This window comes from Ornithorhynchus anatinus, chromosome 10 (genome assembly GCF_004115215.2).
Source record: "Ornithorhynchus anatinus isolate Pmale09 chromosome 10, mOrnAna1.pri.v4, whole genome shotgun sequence".
In the NCBI taxonomy this organism is placed as follows: domain Eukaryota; kingdom Metazoa; phylum Chordata; class Mammalia; order Monotremata; family Ornithorhynchidae; genus Ornithorhynchus; species Ornithorhynchus anatinus.
This window is the reverse complement of record NC_041737.1, coordinates 52,894,286-52,910,743: the sequence shown is the minus strand read 5'-3', so window position 1 is coordinate 52,910,743 and position 16,458 is coordinate 52,894,286. Positions and strand designations below refer to the sequence as shown.

Here is a 16,458-nt window from a genome sequence, read left to right as displayed (position 1 = left end):
ACATATTGAATATTAAAGAAATAAAATTGGAATAAATCGAATAAAAAACCGGGGGGGGGAAATCTTGGATGATATGCACATCACTAATACAATAGAGTAATAAATAATATATTGAAAATTAAAGAAATAAAATTGGAATAAATCGAAGAAAAAAACCGGGGGGGAAATCTTGGATGATATGCACATCACTAACACAATAGAGTAATAAATAATATATTGAAAAAGAAATAAAATTGGAATAAATCGAAGAAAAAAACCGGGGGGAGGCCCTCGAACGGGCGTCAGACGGTTGCCAGGCAACCGCCCCTCCCAGTCGTCGCTCTCCCCGCTTCGCCTCGGTCCCCTGAAAATGACCGTTGCCATGGCGACGCCTGCGCGCCACCCGGCGCCGCTTTACTACCCCAACCCTTAGTAACGGTTCGACGTGACTCCGCCCCTCAGCAACGGATGTGGGCCGGGCCCCACCTCCTTTCCTCTCCTTCCTTTCAGTTCTGAATCAGCACGAGCGCGGAGCGCGCTCCCCCCGGCCTCAGAGACGACGATCCCTATTTGCTGTCCCACACGCCAATCAACAGCTCTCCGCCTCGGAGAGGCGATGGGCGGGGCTTACACCCTTCATTCTAAGCGCCGATTCCTTGAGCCCCCTGTCAATTACGAAGAGGGAGCTCGCGTCCAGTAGGGCGGATCCTTTTGTCCCCCTTTCTCACTCTGATTGGTCCAAAGGGCCGTCAGTTCGGCCGAAGCGCGAGGCCTATTGGTGGTCTGGCGTCACTAGGCCTCTCCCATTGGTTGCGACCGGGTGGAGGGCGTGGCCTCCTCTTAGCGTAGCGTCGGGGGGCGAGGAGGTGAGAGGCTGCGATACCGGCACCGGCATCGGCCGCTGCCGAGGGGCACCGGGGCCGAGGGGTAGCGAATGGTCGGGGCCGGGCAGCCGCGTGGGCCTTCGTTTTCCCCGCGTCCCGGCTGTGGCGGCTCCCGGTCGCTGCCGTCACCATGGAGGACGGTATCTACGGTAAGGCGGGGCTGGACCTTTGTTGCAGGGCTTGGGGGGGGGGAGGACCGGTCCATTGTTGGCCGCTTCCATTTCCTGGGGGGGCCGGGGGGGAAGCGACGGCCGCGCGAGGGGCGTGGTCGAAACCATTCCCAAAGTGGGGAAGGGCGAGACCATTTCCTGTGCGGGCACGGGGGTGGGGCACGGATTATTAATAATATTGGTATTTGTTAAGCGCTTACTATGTGCAGAGCACTGTTCTAAGCGCTGGGGTGGATACAGGGGAATCAGGTTGTCCCTGTTATTAACTTTCCGAAGGAGCCAAGGTGGGAAAAGGGGAAAAAACCAGCCAGGAGGGGAGTTCTGCATCCATTTGGAGTTAATTCATGGGAAGGGGGATAATAATAATTGGGAGATTTGTTAAAAGTGTCATGCATTGTTATAGCAATTACAATAATAATAATGTTGGTATTTGTTAAGCGTTTACTGTGTGCAGAGCACTTTCTAAGCGCAGGGGGAGATACAGGGGAATCAGGTTGTCCCACGTGAGGCTCACAGTCTTCATCCCCATTTTACAGTTGAGGTCACTGAGGCCCAGAGAAGTGAAGTGATTTGCCCACAGTCACATAGCGGACAAGTGGCAGAGCCGGGATTGGAACCCATGACCTCTGACTCCCCAGCCCGGGCTCTTTGCACTGAGCCACGCTGCTTCTGAGCCCGGGCTGGGGAGGCAGAGGTCATAATAATACTAATGTCGGTATTTGTTAAGCACTTACTATGTGCAGGGCACTGTTCTAAGCGCTGGGGTGGATACAGGGTAATCAGGTTGTCCCACCTGAGGCTCACAGTCTTCATCCCCATTTTCCAGCTGAGGGAACTGAGGCCCTGAGAAGTGAAGTGACTTGCCCAAAGTCACACAGCTGACAGGTGGCGAAGGTGGGATTAGAACCCAAGACCTCTGACTCCTAAGCCTGTGCTTTTTCCATGGTATTTGTTAAGCACTTATTATGTGCCAAGCACTACTTCCAGGCCTGTGCTCTTTCCATTAGGCAAGTTGGGAAGGATGGGGCACTTGAGTTCTGTGTCTCTCCCAGGAAGTGGAAGAAAAGGCTTCATGACCTTCGATTATCCCCCATGTTAAGGTGGCTCATCCTCCTGCCCCTCACTTCAAGGACTATTCTCCCTCCCCAAATCCCCCCCTCTGCCACTCCAGCACTTCCAATCAATCAGTGATGTTTATTAAATGCTTACTATGAGGAGAGCACTGTACTAAGCGCTTGGGAAAGTACAGTGCAACAGAGTGGGTAGACACTAGGAGCTCGTTATGGGCAGGGAACGTGTCCAATAATTCTGTTGTACTCTCCCAAGCGCTTAGTATAGTGCTCTGCACATTGTGAGTGTAGAGTAAGTACCGTTGATTGATTGAAAGGAATTTCTATACTTCTCCAATTAAACCCTTGTTTTTCCCCCGCTTGCTCACCCTCTGTGTCATCTATCCTCTGGGATCTGTGACCTTTAGACATTTGATATTTGCACCAACCCCACAGCATTTATCTATATAGCTTTAAAGTATAGCTTTAAAGTATATATTATAAATTATTTATTCATCTCCTCCTCTAGACTGTAAACTCATTATGGGTGGGGAACGTGTCTGCTGCATTGAACTCTCCCAAGTGCTTAGTACAGTCTCTGCACATCGCGAGCTCTCCATAAACACCATTGATTGATTATAATAATTCATCAATGAGATATTTGTTAAGCTCTTATCCCAAGCATGGGGAATGCAACACTCTAATCAGGGCAGTCCCAGTCCCCTGCCTATATGTTGCTCACAACTGAAGGGTGAGAGAGAACAGGTAGTTAATCCTCATTTTGCAGATGAGGGAACTGAGGCACAGACAAGTGAAGTGACTTGCCCAAAGGCACAGAGCAAGCAAGTGGTGGAGCCAGGATTAGAACCCAGGGCTTCTGACTCCAAGGCCTGGGCTCTTTCCACTAAATACGATTGAAAGAATGCATGAAAAGGCCAAACTGCTCCTCTCCACCCACTCCCTTTTGAGGCGCTTACGGACATACTTTTAAGCCCTGTTGCTTTTTCCTGCCTGACCCTTACTTTAATATCTGTCTCCCCCACTAGATTGTAACCTACCTGGCAGGAGCATGTACCTGGGAGTCAGAAGGACATGGTTTCTAATCCTGACTCTGCCACTTGTCTGATATGTGATTTTGGGCAAGTCACTTCACTTCTCTGTGCCTCATTTCCCTCATCTGCAAAATGGGGATTAAGACTGCGAGTCTCATGCGGGACAAGGACTGTGTCCAACCTGATTACTTTGTATCTTCCCCAGCACTTAGTACAGTGCCTGGCACATAGTAAGCACTTAACAAAAACCATTATTATTGTTGTTATTATCATTATTATAAACCAGGCACTGTACTAAGCGCTGGGATGGATGCAAGCAAATCGAGTCATAGTCCCTGTTCCATGTGGGCTCACAGTCTCGATCCCCATTTTACAGATGAGGGAACGGAGGCCCAGAGAACTGAAGTGACTTGCCCCAAGGTCATGCAGCAGACAAGTGGCAGAGCCGGGATTAGAACTCAGGATTGAGGGCCTTGTGATAGCAGGACAGAATTGTTTTGAGGTCTGCCCCTTTCCGATTTCCTTCGGTTAAGCATGTCAGGATGTATCCCAGATGAGCGTTGGGAACTGATGCAGACTTGGCTTCTGTTTGTGTTGGACAGTGCAAGTTCCTTACGGATTTTGATACCTAGATTGAGTTCCCTCTTCCCACCTGGGAGCACTGTTGTCGGCCAGATTGATTCATTCCAAAATTAGTCAAGATTTAGCCTTTCCGATGTTTTCTACTGCACCACGAGGGCCTTTCTGGATTAGGAGAACTTGTAGTAGAGCTTTGACCGTGGTTTGGGGATGAGGAGAAAGAAGACCACTTCAGATGGGGGGTCGGAAGGAGGAGTGCCATGTGCCAGGATTGGGGAGCAGAGAGCTTGAGTCCACAGGAGCAGTGGGCCGGGACAAGGACGTCAGTCGTATTTATTGAGCTCTTACCATGTGCAGAGCACTATACTAAGCATTTGGGAGAGTACAATAGAACCATAAACAGACACATTCCCTGCCTGCAACGAGCTTAAAGTCTAGAGCAGGTCAGGGCCCAGGCTTTGGATTTGCCTTTCCCTCTTTCCAAAGCTTCCGGGGCCCACTCATTGGAGAGCTGCGCTTCTCTCCCCTCAGTACCCCCCGACCTGACGCCGGAGGAGCGGCTGGAACTGGAGAGCATCCGGCGGCGGAAGCAGGAGCTCCTGGTGGAAATCCAGAGGCTGCGGAATGAGCTGAGCGAGGCCTTGAGTGAAGTGGAGGGCTTGGAGGCCAATGAGGGCAGGTGAGGAGGTGGGGCGGGGGCGGCCCCTGAGGGGAGGAGGGGAGAAGGGGCTCGGGAGTGGGAGATCTTGGGGCCGGCTTGCCTGGGTTTGGCAGGGGCAAGAGATGGGGAAACAGAAGACAAGAAGGGAGAGTTGGAGAGGACGGGAGCTGTCATAGTCCATGACCTCTCCCCTGCTCCTCCCCTCCATCCCCCTTCCCCCACCCGCCCAACCTCTTCTCACCTCCAGTAAGACTCTACAGCGGAACCGCAAAATGGCCATGGGGAGGAAGAAGTTCAACATGGACCCCAAGAAGGTGGGGATCTTGGGGTCCCTGAGAGGGGTGTACACTGGGAAGAGGAGGAGTTTGGGAGATGGGTCTTGCAGGGAATCCCCAGAACACTGAGGAGAGCTAGGGCAGAGATTGTTCCAGGAGAAGGGTGGCTGGTCTCTGACCTCTACTGCGTCTTGTCGTTACCCCCTGCCATTCGTTCACTGTCGTATTTATTGAGCGTTTACTGTGTGCAAAGCACTGTACTGAGTGCTTGGGAGAGTACAATACAACAAAAAGACATATTCCCTGCCCACAATGAGCTCATAGTCTAGAGGGGGAGATAGACATGAATATATATAAACAAAGAAATTAGAGATATATACATATGTGCTGTGGGACTGGGAGGGAGGTTAAATGAAGGGAGCAAGTCAGGGCAATGCAGAAGGGAGCGGGAGAAGAGGAGAGGAGAGTTTAGTCAGGGAAGGTCTCTGGAGGACATGTGCCTTCAATAAGTCTTTGAAGTCTGAGTGAGCAATTATCTGTCCGATAATTTAGGGAATCCAGTTCCTGGTGGAGAACGAGCTTCTTCGTAATACCCCGGAAGAGATCTCCCGCTTCCTGTACAAGGGTGAGGGGCTCAACAAGACCGCCATCGGGGACTACCTGGGCGAGAGGTGAGATCCCCCTCCTTAGGGCTCCTCCACCACCCATCGGTCTTCACTATTTCCCAAACGTGAGCTGAGCCAGAGCAAAACCAGCACCAGCCCTCTCTGGTATTTGGCCGGAGCCCGAGGTGACTTCCATGCAACTGAGAGTGTGCGGAATGGCCAGGCTCCCCAAGGGGATTTCAGAACCCAAAGGGTCTCTGGGGCTCCGGGCCCCTCACCCGGTGACCTCTTCTTCTCCAGAGCCCTCCCACTCACCAGGGTCTCGTCCCTCTTCTCCCCCCCCGCAGTTGAGTTTCCCCACAGCCGGCTCAGTGGGAGCCAAGCCAGGGGCCCTGCTTGGCCAGCACCTGCTGCACACGTCACGTGGATGAGGCGGACCCAGGCCATCATGTGGTGGACCGAACTGAACCAAACAGGCCCTTCCCACCTCCGGCGGGACCTCGGCCTCCCCTGCCCCTAGTTGACAGTCTCTTTTTCCTCCCCCCTTCCCCTGCCCCCGGGCTGACCCATCCCTCTGTAGGGAGGAACTGAACCTTGCTGTCCTTCACGCCTTCGTCGACCTCCATGAGTTCACGGATCTCAACCTGGTCCAGGCCCTGAGGTGAGGGGCGGGGTGGGCCGGGGGCGGCAGGAGAGGAGGGGACCCTTGATTCCTGGTTTCCCTCCTCCCGTCACCCCTTTTGGAACCAGACTCAACGTGCCCCGAGTCAAAGGGTGGGTACTTTGTCACCACTGTGCCCGGCGGGGTCGTTAAGCACTGTTTGGGCTCGAACGGACATGGCTCGGGTGCCTGGAAATCCCCACGTCTGCCTGCTGGAGGCCCGGGATTCTGGGAGTCTGCCCTCCGCTCACTCGTCGCTGGCCCCTGCCCTGTCCCCAGGCAGTTCCTGTGGAGTTTCCGGCTCCCCGGGGAGGCTCAGAAGATTGACCGGATGATGGAGGCCTTCGCCCAGCGCTACTGTTTGTGCAACCGGGGTGTCTTCCAATCCACAGGTACTAGGCTGCCTGCCAGCTCCCCCTCAAGGACAGGGGTCCCTGAGCCCTCGAGGGGAGCCGGAAGTGGGGGTAAGAAGGGGGAGAGGCAGGGGGCTGAGGTCCAGACAGCTAATTTCATTCCCATTGCTCCTGCAGACACCTGCTACGTGCTCTCCTTCGCCGTCATCATGCTGAACACAAGCCTCCACAACCCCAACGTGCGTGACAAGCCAGGGGTGGAGCGCTTCATCACCATGAACCGGGGCATCAACGACGGTGGGGACTTGCCAGAGGAACTGCTCCGGGTGAGCCCTCTCTCCCCCGCCACTCCCCACCCCACCAGCTCCATCCTTGGCCGCCAGACCCACCTCACCCTGCCTCTCCTGTCCAGTTGTTGATTCCTTTTTTAAAAAAAAAATAATGGTATTTAGTCACTTACTATCATCATCAGTGGTGTTTCCTGAGTGTTTACTATGTGCAAAGCACAGTACTAAGTGGCTTACTATGTGCCAGGCACTGGACTAAGCACTGGGGTAGATACAAGCTAATCAGGTTGGACACAGTCCTGTCCCACATGGGGCCCTCAGTCTTAATCACCATTGTACAGATGAGGTAACTGAGGCATAGTGAAGTGCCTTGCCCAAGGTCACACAGCAGACAAGGAGCACAGCTGGGATTAGAACCCAGGTCCTCTGGATTAGAACCCAGGTCCTCTGGCGCCCAGGCCCCGTCTCTTTCCACTGCTTCTCATTCTTCATCTCTTTCCCAGTGCTTTTCCTCTTCCCTTCTATCTGCTGTCTAGGTCTCTCACTGTCTCATTCTGCTCTCAGGACTCTTCTCTGCCCCAGGGAGAGGTCCAAGACTCCATGTCCCATCAGCATGTAGGGCAGAGCCTCCTCCCCTTGCCCCCCCAGCTGTGCCTTCATTGTCGTATTTATTCAGCACTTACTGTGTGCAGAGCACTATACTTAGCACTTGGAATTCAGCAACAGATTGAGACAATCCCTACCCAACATCGGGCTCACAGTCTAGAAGCGGGGAGACAGACAATAGCATCGATATAAATAGAGTTATAGATATAGACACATCATTAATAAAATATTTAGAATAATAAATATGTGAATATCTACACAGTGTCGCCAGGGCAGCTGAGAACTGTGGTCAGCCAGCTTCCCTCAGCCCTGCCCACCCACACATCTCTTCTGGGTGGAGGGCTGCTCCCACTCCCTTCTCCTCCCCCATACGGATCTAATCCCCCCGCACTCCTCTAATCTCCTTCCAGAACCTGTACGACAGCATCCGCAACGAGCCTTTCAAGATCCCCGAGGACGACGGCAACGACTTGACCCACACGTTCTTCAATCCGGATAGGGAGGGCTGGCTGCTCAAGCTGGGTAAGGCTCTCACCACCACCCCACCCCCCGTCCCCGGCCGACCCACCAGCCCTCCCAGTGGCCCCCAGCCCCTCCCGCGAAACTCCCCCACTCCTGATCCCCACGGCCCCCACCTCCTTCTTCTCTCCAATTAGCCTCAGTCTCTCCCGACCCCTTGGGCCCAGGCCTCCCGACCCCATGCTAAGAACTGGCTCGCCTCTGCCCCATCCCCCTCCTTCCCCTTTCCCTCCAGGCTTGAGGGCTCTGGGGGGGGTGTGCCCATCTCCTGGGGAGGAGCTGGGGGAAGGGTGGGGGAGATGGGTTGTGTCTGACATGTCTTCTCCTCATGTCGCTGTAACTGGATTTTCCTTTCTCTCTCTCTCTCTCTCTCTCTTCCCCCCCCACCCCTTTCTCTCTCTCGCTCTCTCTCTTTCCATCCTTTGCTCCTGCCTCCTATTCCCTCTTCACTTGCTCCCTCTCCGGCCCCTGCTCCCCTTCTCCACCCGACACCTCTCCTTGGCTCAATCTGACTGTGCCTTTCTGGGTCCCTCTATGCCTCACTGGGTCTTTGGTGGTCGGGGTCCTCCTGTGCCTCACTGGGTCTGGGTCTGTCCCTTCTTTTCGGCACCGTCCCCTCCTCCCCCACTTCCCCACCTCCCCCTCTCTCCACCCCATGCCCTCCTCCCGCTGCCCGGGCCCGTTTGCTCTCCTGTCGCTCCCCTATCTGGCCCAGGAGGTAGGTAACACCCATTGGCCTCTCTCCTCCTCTCTCTCCAGCGTCCGGGATGGAGGGGTCGGGCCTGGGGGCCGGGAGGGAGGGGGCCGGCTAGGGAGAGTGGGGAGCGTGGCGAAAGCAAGCCAGATCTTAAGTCGAGGACGAATCATTCCCAGGTAGGAATCTGGGGATGGAGAAAGGTGTGCAGAAGGAGCAGGATGCCAAGGGCCCAGCGGAAGCCTGGGGTATAAGGAGGGCTGGCGGGGCAAAGCTATCTTGAGAAGAAGCTGCAGAGCGAAACTCCACAACAGGAGAAGAAATTGTGGAGAGGAGAGCTGGGATCTGGTGGGGCCAATGAGTTGGGGCTCAGACAGGGAAAGTCCAAGGGTCAGCGGGGCTGGGGCCGGGGCAGGAGAACTGGGGGGGGCAAGAGAGGGGATTCTGGGGTTTGGTGGAAGTGGGGCCTTCTGCTTGGGGGCTCTGAGGGGGTTGGGGGAGGTGGAGGGTGAAGAGCAGCAGGTAGGGGGCCCGGAGAGGGAGACGGTGGGATGAGGACTAGGGAGAAGGGATTTAGGACTGGAGAGGAGAGCCGGGGGTTGAGGGGTCACAGGAGCAGGGAGCCCCCAACTGTGCCCTGGCCTCTACTCCTCTCCTCTCTCCCTCCCCGTTCTCCTGGGCTCTCTGCTCTGTCCCTCCCTCCCCTTATATCTCACTGCTGGGCCTGTCTCCCCTCCTCTCTCCCGGGCCCCACCCCACCTCTTCCCCTCCCTCCTCCCTCGGGGACTCTGCAGGGCTGACCCCCCCTTCCCCCCCGCCCGTCTGCTTACCTTGCAGGGGGCCGGGTCAAGACTTGGAAAAGGCGTTGGTTCATCCTAACAGACAACTGTCTGTACTACTTTGAATACACTACGGTGAGGGCTTGTGGTGGGGAGTCTGGGGGCGGGGCAGAAGCAGAACTGGAGCCAAGGGGAGCAAGTGGGGACAGGACTTCAGTCTAAGGGGCTCTGGTTCAGGGGGCGGAAACCCGCTGGTCCCTTGCTGGGATCTAGGGAGGGAGTGGGAGAAGGGCCTGGGCCTGGCCTGAGGGCCGGGGACTGCTGCAGGCCAATGGGAGCCCAGGGGTAACCGGGTCCTACCCTCAGGACAAGGAACCCCGAGGCATCATCCCCCTGGAGAACCTCAGCATCCGCGAGGTGGAGGATCCCCGGAAACCGGTCAGTCTCCAACCACCCGCCCTGCCTTGCCCTTCCTCCTTCTCCACCTTCTTCTCCTCTTCCTCCTCCTCCTCTTTCCCCCCCAAGCTCCGTTTCCTCCTCCTCCCTAGCTCCCTTTCCTCCTCCCTAGCTCCCTTTCCTCCTCCTTCTCCTCTTCTTCCTCCTTTTCTTCCCTCCCCAGCCCCCTTTCTTGCTAGTTATGAGCCTCTGGATCCATCCAGTCAATCTGTGGTATTTATTGAGCACTTAACTGTGTGCAGGGCACCGTACTAATGGTATGGGAAAGTACAGTACAACAAAGTTGGTAGACACGCTCCCTGTCCACAAGGAGTTAATCTAGAGGGGAAGATGGACATTAAAATAAATTTCACGTAGGGGAAGTAGAGTCTACAGATATGGATACGAGGACTTTGGGGTTGGGGTGAGAGTTCAGGTGCTTCAAGGGGCCCATAGCCAAGTGCGGTGGTGACAGGAGAGCGGATGGAGGAAATCAAGGCTAAGTCTGGGCCGGTCTCTGGGAGGAGAGATGTGATTTTTAGGAGGGGTTTGAAGACAGGGAGAGCAGTGGGCTGTTGGATGTGAAGTGGGAGGGAGTTCCTGGCTCAAGGAAGTGCACGGGCAAGGGGTCAGCGGTGAGATAGGCGAGACGGAGGAACGGCGATTAGGTAGGCATTGGAGGAGCCGAGCACGCATCCATCCTTGCGGGGCTGGTAGTCCCTCTGAGCCTCTAGTCTGCCTGGGGGGCACCTCCCCTTCATTCCGGCTCATGCCGCTTCCTGCCCCTTCTCCCCACCCACCCCACAGAACTGCTTTGAACTCTACATCCCCAACAACAAGGGACAGCTCATCAAGGCCTGCAAGACGGAGGCCGACGGGCGGGTGGTGGAGGGAAACCACATGGTCTACCGCATCTCGGCCCCCACGCAGGAGGAGAAGGATGAGTGGATCAAGTCCATCAAGTGAGGGGGAAGCCGGGGTCCGGCGGGGGGGCTATGGCAGAAAGGTTCGGGAGTCGGGCATGGGGGACTGGGTGGGGGCGGACCCTGAGCCTACTCCTTCCTCCCTCCTGCTTCCCTCCCCCGAACACGCCCCTCCTCTAGGGCGGCCGTGAGCGTGGATCCCTTCTACGAGATGCTGGCGGCACGCAAGAAACGGATCTCTGTCAAGAAGAAACAGGAACAGGCCTGATCCCCGCAGGTCTGCCCCCTCATGTCACTGCGTCCCTCCCTCCCTTCCCTCTGATCATCGGGGCCGGGGCTGCCTTAGCCCCTCAGCTCCCCCTCACTCTTCTTCAAAGGCAATAAGTCCAATTTTCCTTCAACATCCTATCCCCCCACCTATTTATTGGAGACTCCACCCCCCCGCCTTCCCTACCCTTCCCATCATTTTCTCCCTCCCCTCTTCCTCCCACTGTAGCTCAGATAGGTCAGACCCCCCCCCCCCCGGGGGGGGGTCTGAAGAGCGTCAGGTGGGGATGGGTGGGGGAGAGGAGACCACTTGGTGTGCTGGGCTCCCAAAGGGACTTAGTCCCTTCTCCGCCCCCCCCACCAACGCCCCCTCTTGCCAAGTGAGATGTCAGACTGTTTTCTACTCTGCCGTTTCTCAGTTTATTTGTAATTAATTCATTAATATTATTATTATTATTATTATTATTTAAACACTGGTGGCTCTGGGCATTTTTGCTTGAGTAGTGGGACTGGCGGGGCCTTACCTTACTAGAAGCAGCAGTAGCTGGTGTTGAGTCGTTTCCCCCCCCCCCCCCCCCGCTTCCCTGGGGCACCAGCTGGCGAAAGGGAAGCCCAGAATGATGAAGTGATCCATTCCCCACCTACAAGGAGCTTACACTCTAGGTGGGGACATGAATATAAAAATGTTTATAAGCAGAGCGGTCAGAAATAAAGCAGATACATGGTTGGGCACAACCACCACCCTGGTTTGGGACTTTGAGCTCTGGCTGTTGCTACCTATTATAGTTAAGGGGTGAAGGAATGAAGTCTGTCTTTAAGCAGGGTCCTTCCACCCCTCCGCCTCCCACCTCCCCAGCCTGATTCCTTCTCCATCACTTAGCACAGAGAATCAACAGGTCTGACAAACCCCAGCACTCTAAATATCCCTGCTGTCTTTTCTCTACTCTAAAAGGCTGGAGGGTTGTGTGGTTCCTGTGTCCAATAGACATCCCCCAGCCCCCTGCACTGATGCCCCTGGGATCAGTAGTGCCAGGGAGGGCATACAAGGTGTTGGTAGACAGACATTCAGAGTCTCGCCGTGATCTTGAGGCTGGATAAAAGCGCTTAATAGGACTGAATGGCTATGAGGAGTACAACGGTCATCCTGCACCTGCCTCAAGTCAGCCAGTATTGTGGGATCCTGCCCCTCATATGGTGCCGGGTGGGGGGGGAGGCTTGTCCTCCCTTTGCCCACAAAAAGCGGCAGGATGGAGGGGCGGGATTGGCCAACGGGGGCAGGAGGTCCACCCTGGAGCCGGCGCTGGGATCAGTCAGTGGCAGGCGCTGAGGGGTAACTTGGCTACCCCACCGTGCAGCTCCAGGGCCGCCTCACTCCAGCCTAGCACGTCGCCGGTCCCTCGGACCTCACAAGCCGCCAACTGCGAGACCTCGGTTGGCCCCAGGACCCGGCCCCACAGGTTCAAGTCTGAGATTTCGCCCACGAAAGCCTGGGAGGCATCGAAACGACCGCCCAGCGTGTCCTGTGGGGAGAGGGGTGCAGAGGGGAGGGTGTAAGGGGGTGGGAAGGAGCCTCCTCTGGGGAATGGGCAAGGGTGACTTGTTAAATTGGGGGGCAGGGACAGAGAGGGAGAAGGGAGAGGTAAGGCCAGGAACCGGGACAGAGGGGAATGGTAGATCTTGAATGAAAAGAAGGGGCTGGGGGATGTCACCTGTTCCTGCCCCAGGATGAAGATGCCGCTTGGCTTGATGGGGTGCCACGGGGCCAGATTCTCCCCGGTGCCTCTCCGCACCCCATCCTGATAGGCCTCCCACACTCCATCCCGTGTGGTCCAAGTCACGCACACATGGTGCCATTTAGCATCTGTCAGAGCCAGGGGCAGTGTGGCGGCCTAGGGGAGGGGAAACAGAAACAGGTGTCCAGTTCAGGGGTACGTGCAGATTTCCACCTCCCACCCAATCTCACCACTGTCGGGGAGCTGTTTTTTCACACCCTGACCCGCCCCCACCTCTGGTCCACCCGGGAACCCAGGACCCAGTCGTCTAGCCCCTCTCCTCGCCCTCCCTTCTCCGGGCCTTGCTCGCCGCCCCGACCTTGTCGTTGACGAGCAATTCCATGGGATTGTTGCCCCATTCGATGAGAACCAGCTCGTTTGCCTGGCCCGGCACAGAATAGGAGAAGGGGGTGCCCAGGCCCAAGCCCGCAGAGCCCGGCTTGAGCCACAAGCAGACGCTCAGGGCGAACAGCTCCTCCCTCAAGGTCCTCTTGGCCCGGACATACATGTAGTTGGTGCGGAGGGTGAAGCTCAGGCGGAATTCTTCAGGTGGTGGTCCTGCTGAGGAAGGGGCGAAGACTCGAGGCCTGGAGCTTCGGGGCCTCGACTCTCCCAAGAGCCTCTACGCTTCGGGAAGGTCCTTCCCAAACTTCCAGACCCTGGGGTCGCTGGAAGACAGATTCTCTAATTCTGGGATTTCAGGGGAGCGGGGAAAGACAGGACAAGGGTTTATCTACATGTTCCCAAAATGATGGTGCGCAGGAGGGAGCCGGAGGGGCGTAGGATACCCGGGTCCCTGGGGACGGCAGGTTAAGGGGAAGGTGCTGGGGGGGTCTGGGGAGGCCTCTGTGGGTAATCGAATAATAATTGTGATTTTGCTAAGGGCTTCCTCTGTGCCAAACACTGTTCTAAGCACTGGGGTAGATACAGGGTCATCAGGTTGTCCCATGAGGGGCTCACAGTCTTAATCCTCATTTTCCAGTTGAGGTCACTGAGGCCCAGAGAAGTGAAGTGACTTGCCCAAAGTCACATAGAAGCAGCATGGCTCAGTGGAAAGAGCCTGGGCTTGGGAGTCAGAGGTCATGGGTTCTAATCCCAGCTCTGCCACTTATCAGCTGTGTGACCTTGGGCAAATCACTTCTGTGGGCCTCAGTTGCCGCATCTGGAAAATGGGGATTAAAACTGTGAGCCCCAGGTGGGACAACCTGATTAGCTTGTGTCTACCCAGCTTTTAGAATAGTGCTGGGCACATAGTAAGCGCTTAACAGATCCCAAATGATTAGTGGCAGAGGTGGGATGAGAACCCACCACCTCTGACTCCCAAGCCCGCGTTCTCGCCACTAAGCCACGTTGCTTCTCAGCGGTGGGTGGGATGGGGGTCCCACCTTTGTTTTTGATGGAATTTGTGAAGCGTTTACTCTGTGTCGAGCGCTCCCCCCGTTCCCTCCCCTCTGCCCCAGACCCTTGGGACTCCCGACCTCCTCCTCCTCCTCCGGGGGTCCCCACCTTTCTCTCCGCCCCCGGCCGGCGAGGCGGCCCCTTTGCTCCGGCCCAACGGGTGGTCGTGCCCGTGTCGGCCCTCGGGGCCGCGCTCCTCCCACTCGTGCACGTGATTGGGCGAGTGCCCGTGGTCGGGGGCGCGCCTCCCCGGGTCACGCGGGGGCCCGCGTTGCTGCCTCTCCACAAAGTCAGTCTTCTGCTGCAGCGCGGCCCGGAGCGTCGAGGAGCTGTTGGGGCCCAGCTGTAGGAGGGGGGGGCTCACGTTACTCCCCTTCCTCCCCATCCCCGCCCCGCATCCCGGCCGGCTGCGGGCGAAGAACGGCACCGGAGCTGACGGTATACTTAGTGTCCTAACCCCGGCTAATCCGCGCTTCCCTAATTCCACACCGCCTCCGTTTCCGGGCCTCAGGTGCGACCCTGCCACAGGCCTCGGTTTGATCCCGCGTTGATCCAGTCGCTTCCCGGGCTTCTCTATTCCAGATTGGAATCTCCCAGATCCTATTTAGCTCCCACCTCCGGGTCCCGAACGACTCCCCCCGGCCCCCACACACTCTCTCTCCTTGATCCCCGTCAGGTGTCTTGACCTTCCCTCCTCCCCCTTCTCCCGGCTCTCCAACCAGAAACCCAGGAGTCCGATCCCATTTTCCACCCAGTCCTTCCCAGGGGGCCCAAGTTCCCTCCCAGTTCTCGGTGCTATGCCCTGGACTAGGGGCTGGGCCCGCTCAACTCTCTCCCACTCCCAGCACAGGGGCCCAGGAGCGCTTTTTCCTCCGCCCCTTCCCCCTCCCCCGGACCTCCGGCCTCTTCCCGGGCATCCCAGCCCCTAGGAGACCACCCCTCCTCACCTGCCCGCCTTGCCCCAGGCAGCCCAACACCCCCTCACCTGCTCCACCCGCTCCCTCAGGGTCTCCACCATATGGTCCAGCCCTCCGGAGGGGAGATCCCCAAGCGGGTGGGGGGGGCGGCGATGGGGAGTCCGGGGGGCTGCGGCGGCCTGGCAGCGGGCCAGCTTGGCCGTGAGCTCCCGCACAGCTTCGCGTTGCTCCAGCAGCGCTTCTTTGTGCTGGACGAGAGCCTCCCGCAGCCGCAGCACGGCCTCCTTGGCCTCCTCGTCGGGAGGCCCCGAGTCCCGGGGGCAGGCGGGCTCCGAGTCCCAGGGGAGGGGGCTGCACACGAAACGGGGCAGCGGCGTCGAATCGCTCAGGACCAGGCCCGGGCCCAGGAGGAGCAGCAGAAGTCCCCCTGTCGCCATCCCCTCCGGCTCGCCGGTCGCTCTGCCTTCGGCTAATCCCTGGGCCGTGCCCCTCCTCCAGCAGCTAATGGGCTTATTCTGGGTGACCCACTGGCCCTCCGGAGGGCCAAGCCGCCTCGTTTCCCGGGAGAAACAGGAAGGGGAAGCAGTGTGGCCTAGTTGAAAGAGTACGGGCCTGGGTGTCAGAGGACCTGGGATCTAATATTGGCTCCGCCACTTTGCTGGGTGACCCTGCGCGAGTTACTTTACTTCTCTGTGCCTCGGTTTCCTCAACTGCAAAATGGGGATTCAACACCTGTTCTCCTTCCTGTTTAGAATGTGAGCCCCGTGTAGGGCAGGGACTTCGTGCAACCTGATTACCTTGTGACTACCCCAGAGTTTAGAACAGCACTTGACACATGCTTAACAAATTCCATAAAAAAGGAAGGTGGGACCCCCAGGTGATTACCCACTCTCCCACCCCCGCCTTCCCCTTAACCTGTCTGCCGTCCTCAGGGACCCAGTTATCCCACACCCCTCCAGCTCCCGCATCCCCACCACCATTTGGGGAATATGTAGATAAAACCGGCACGGAGGGAACCGGGAGGAGGGGCCACCGCTCCTCACTCCCATTGGCCGGAAATTTGGGCGTTCAGATCTTCATCTCGAATTTGCTCACTCCCGACCCGCGGCCCAGACTTCTTTCTGGCTGTCTCACCCACTTTTTGGAAGCTCCGCCTCCCTCCCTCGCGTCCTGGAGTCTGTCCTCAACCCCTCCGGCGAGATGCCCAAGTTCAGATGAGACGACCCTCTGTCTCTCCCCTGCCCCACCCAGCCACCCAGGCCCCGGCGCTTGCCCTCTGCACTCCCAGCCTCCTTCACGCACACTCCACCCTGCTTGTTCCTTCCAAAAGTTGTTTTTTGTTTTTTAAATAATGTGAAAACCACCGCACTGGACTGGGCCTTAATGGTCCATAGTGGGAGGGCCCCATTTCCTGCTTGGACATTGCGTGGATTGGCCATGGGAGAATGGAGGGTGGGGGGTTGGGGAAGAGGGTCCCAGCTGACTAGAAGCAGCTGGGCCTGACCACATTGTCCCTGCTTGTCCAGTAAGACGCTTTACCCCCTCCATTACCCCCACCAACCCAGAGTCTGGGAGGGGCATCAGGCAGCCCCC

General features: G+C 57.1%; 2 protein-coding genes across 2 annotated transcripts; one reads left to right on the top strand and one right to left on the bottom strand.

The window, feature by feature from the left end:
• The first annotated feature begins 993 nt into the window (after positions 1 to 993).
• Positions 994 to 11,251, top strand: CYTH2 (cytohesin 2). Its single transcript, XM_029073089.1, has 12 exons — positions 994 to 1,012; positions 4,245 to 4,392; positions 4,622 to 4,688; positions 5,202 to 5,320; positions 5,835 to 5,915; positions 6,195 to 6,307; positions 6,446 to 6,594; positions 7,572 to 7,683; positions 9,212 to 9,288; positions 9,520 to 9,591; positions 10,396 to 10,550; positions 10,692 to 11,251. The coding sequence occupies exons 1-12, from the start codon at positions 994 to 996 to the stop codon at positions 10,777 to 10,779; spliced, it is 1,200 nt and encodes a 399-aa protein (XP_028928922.1). The 3' UTR covers positions 10,780 to 11,251.
• Positions 11,252 to 11,396: 145 nt separating this feature from the next.
• Positions 11,397 to 15,302, bottom strand: LOC100078843 (neuronal pentraxin-2-like). Its single transcript, XM_039913385.1, has 6 exons — positions 14,934 to 15,302; positions 14,057 to 14,291; positions 13,339 to 13,346; positions 12,870 to 13,172; positions 12,488 to 12,667; positions 11,397 to 12,298 (listed from the first exon to the last, which is right to left on the bottom strand). The coding sequence occupies exons 1-6, from the start codon at positions 15,300 to 15,302 to the stop codon at positions 12,089 to 12,091; spliced, it is 1,305 nt and encodes a 434-aa protein (XP_039769319.1). The 3' UTR covers positions 11,397 to 12,088.
• Positions 15,303 to 16,458: the final 1,156 nt, after the last annotated feature.

Bases quoted from the DNA above. Each gene is read 5' to 3' on its own strand.
- CYTH2 (XM_029073089.1), top strand. The intron at 9,289-9,519 runs GTGAGGGCTTGT...TCCTACCCTCAG, and splicing joins ACTACTTTGAATACACTACG to GACAAGGAACCCCGAGGCAT. The intron at 9,592-10,395 runs GTCAGTCTCCAA...CCCACCCCACAG, and splicing joins TGGAGGATCCCCGGAAACCG to AACTGCTTTGAACTCTACAT.
- LOC100078843 (XM_039913385.1), bottom strand. From the start codon at position 15,302: ATGGCGACAGGGGGACTTCTGCTGCTCCTCCTGGGCCCGGGCCTGGTC. The intron at 14,292-14,933 runs GTGAGGGGGTGT...CCCCTCCTACAG, and splicing joins TGAGGGAGCGGGTGGAGCAG to CTGGGCCCCAACAGCTCCTC. The intron at 12,668-12,869 runs GTCGGGGCGGCG...CCCCTCCCCTAG, and splicing joins AATTGCTCGTCAACGACAAG to GCCGCCACACTGCCCCTGGC.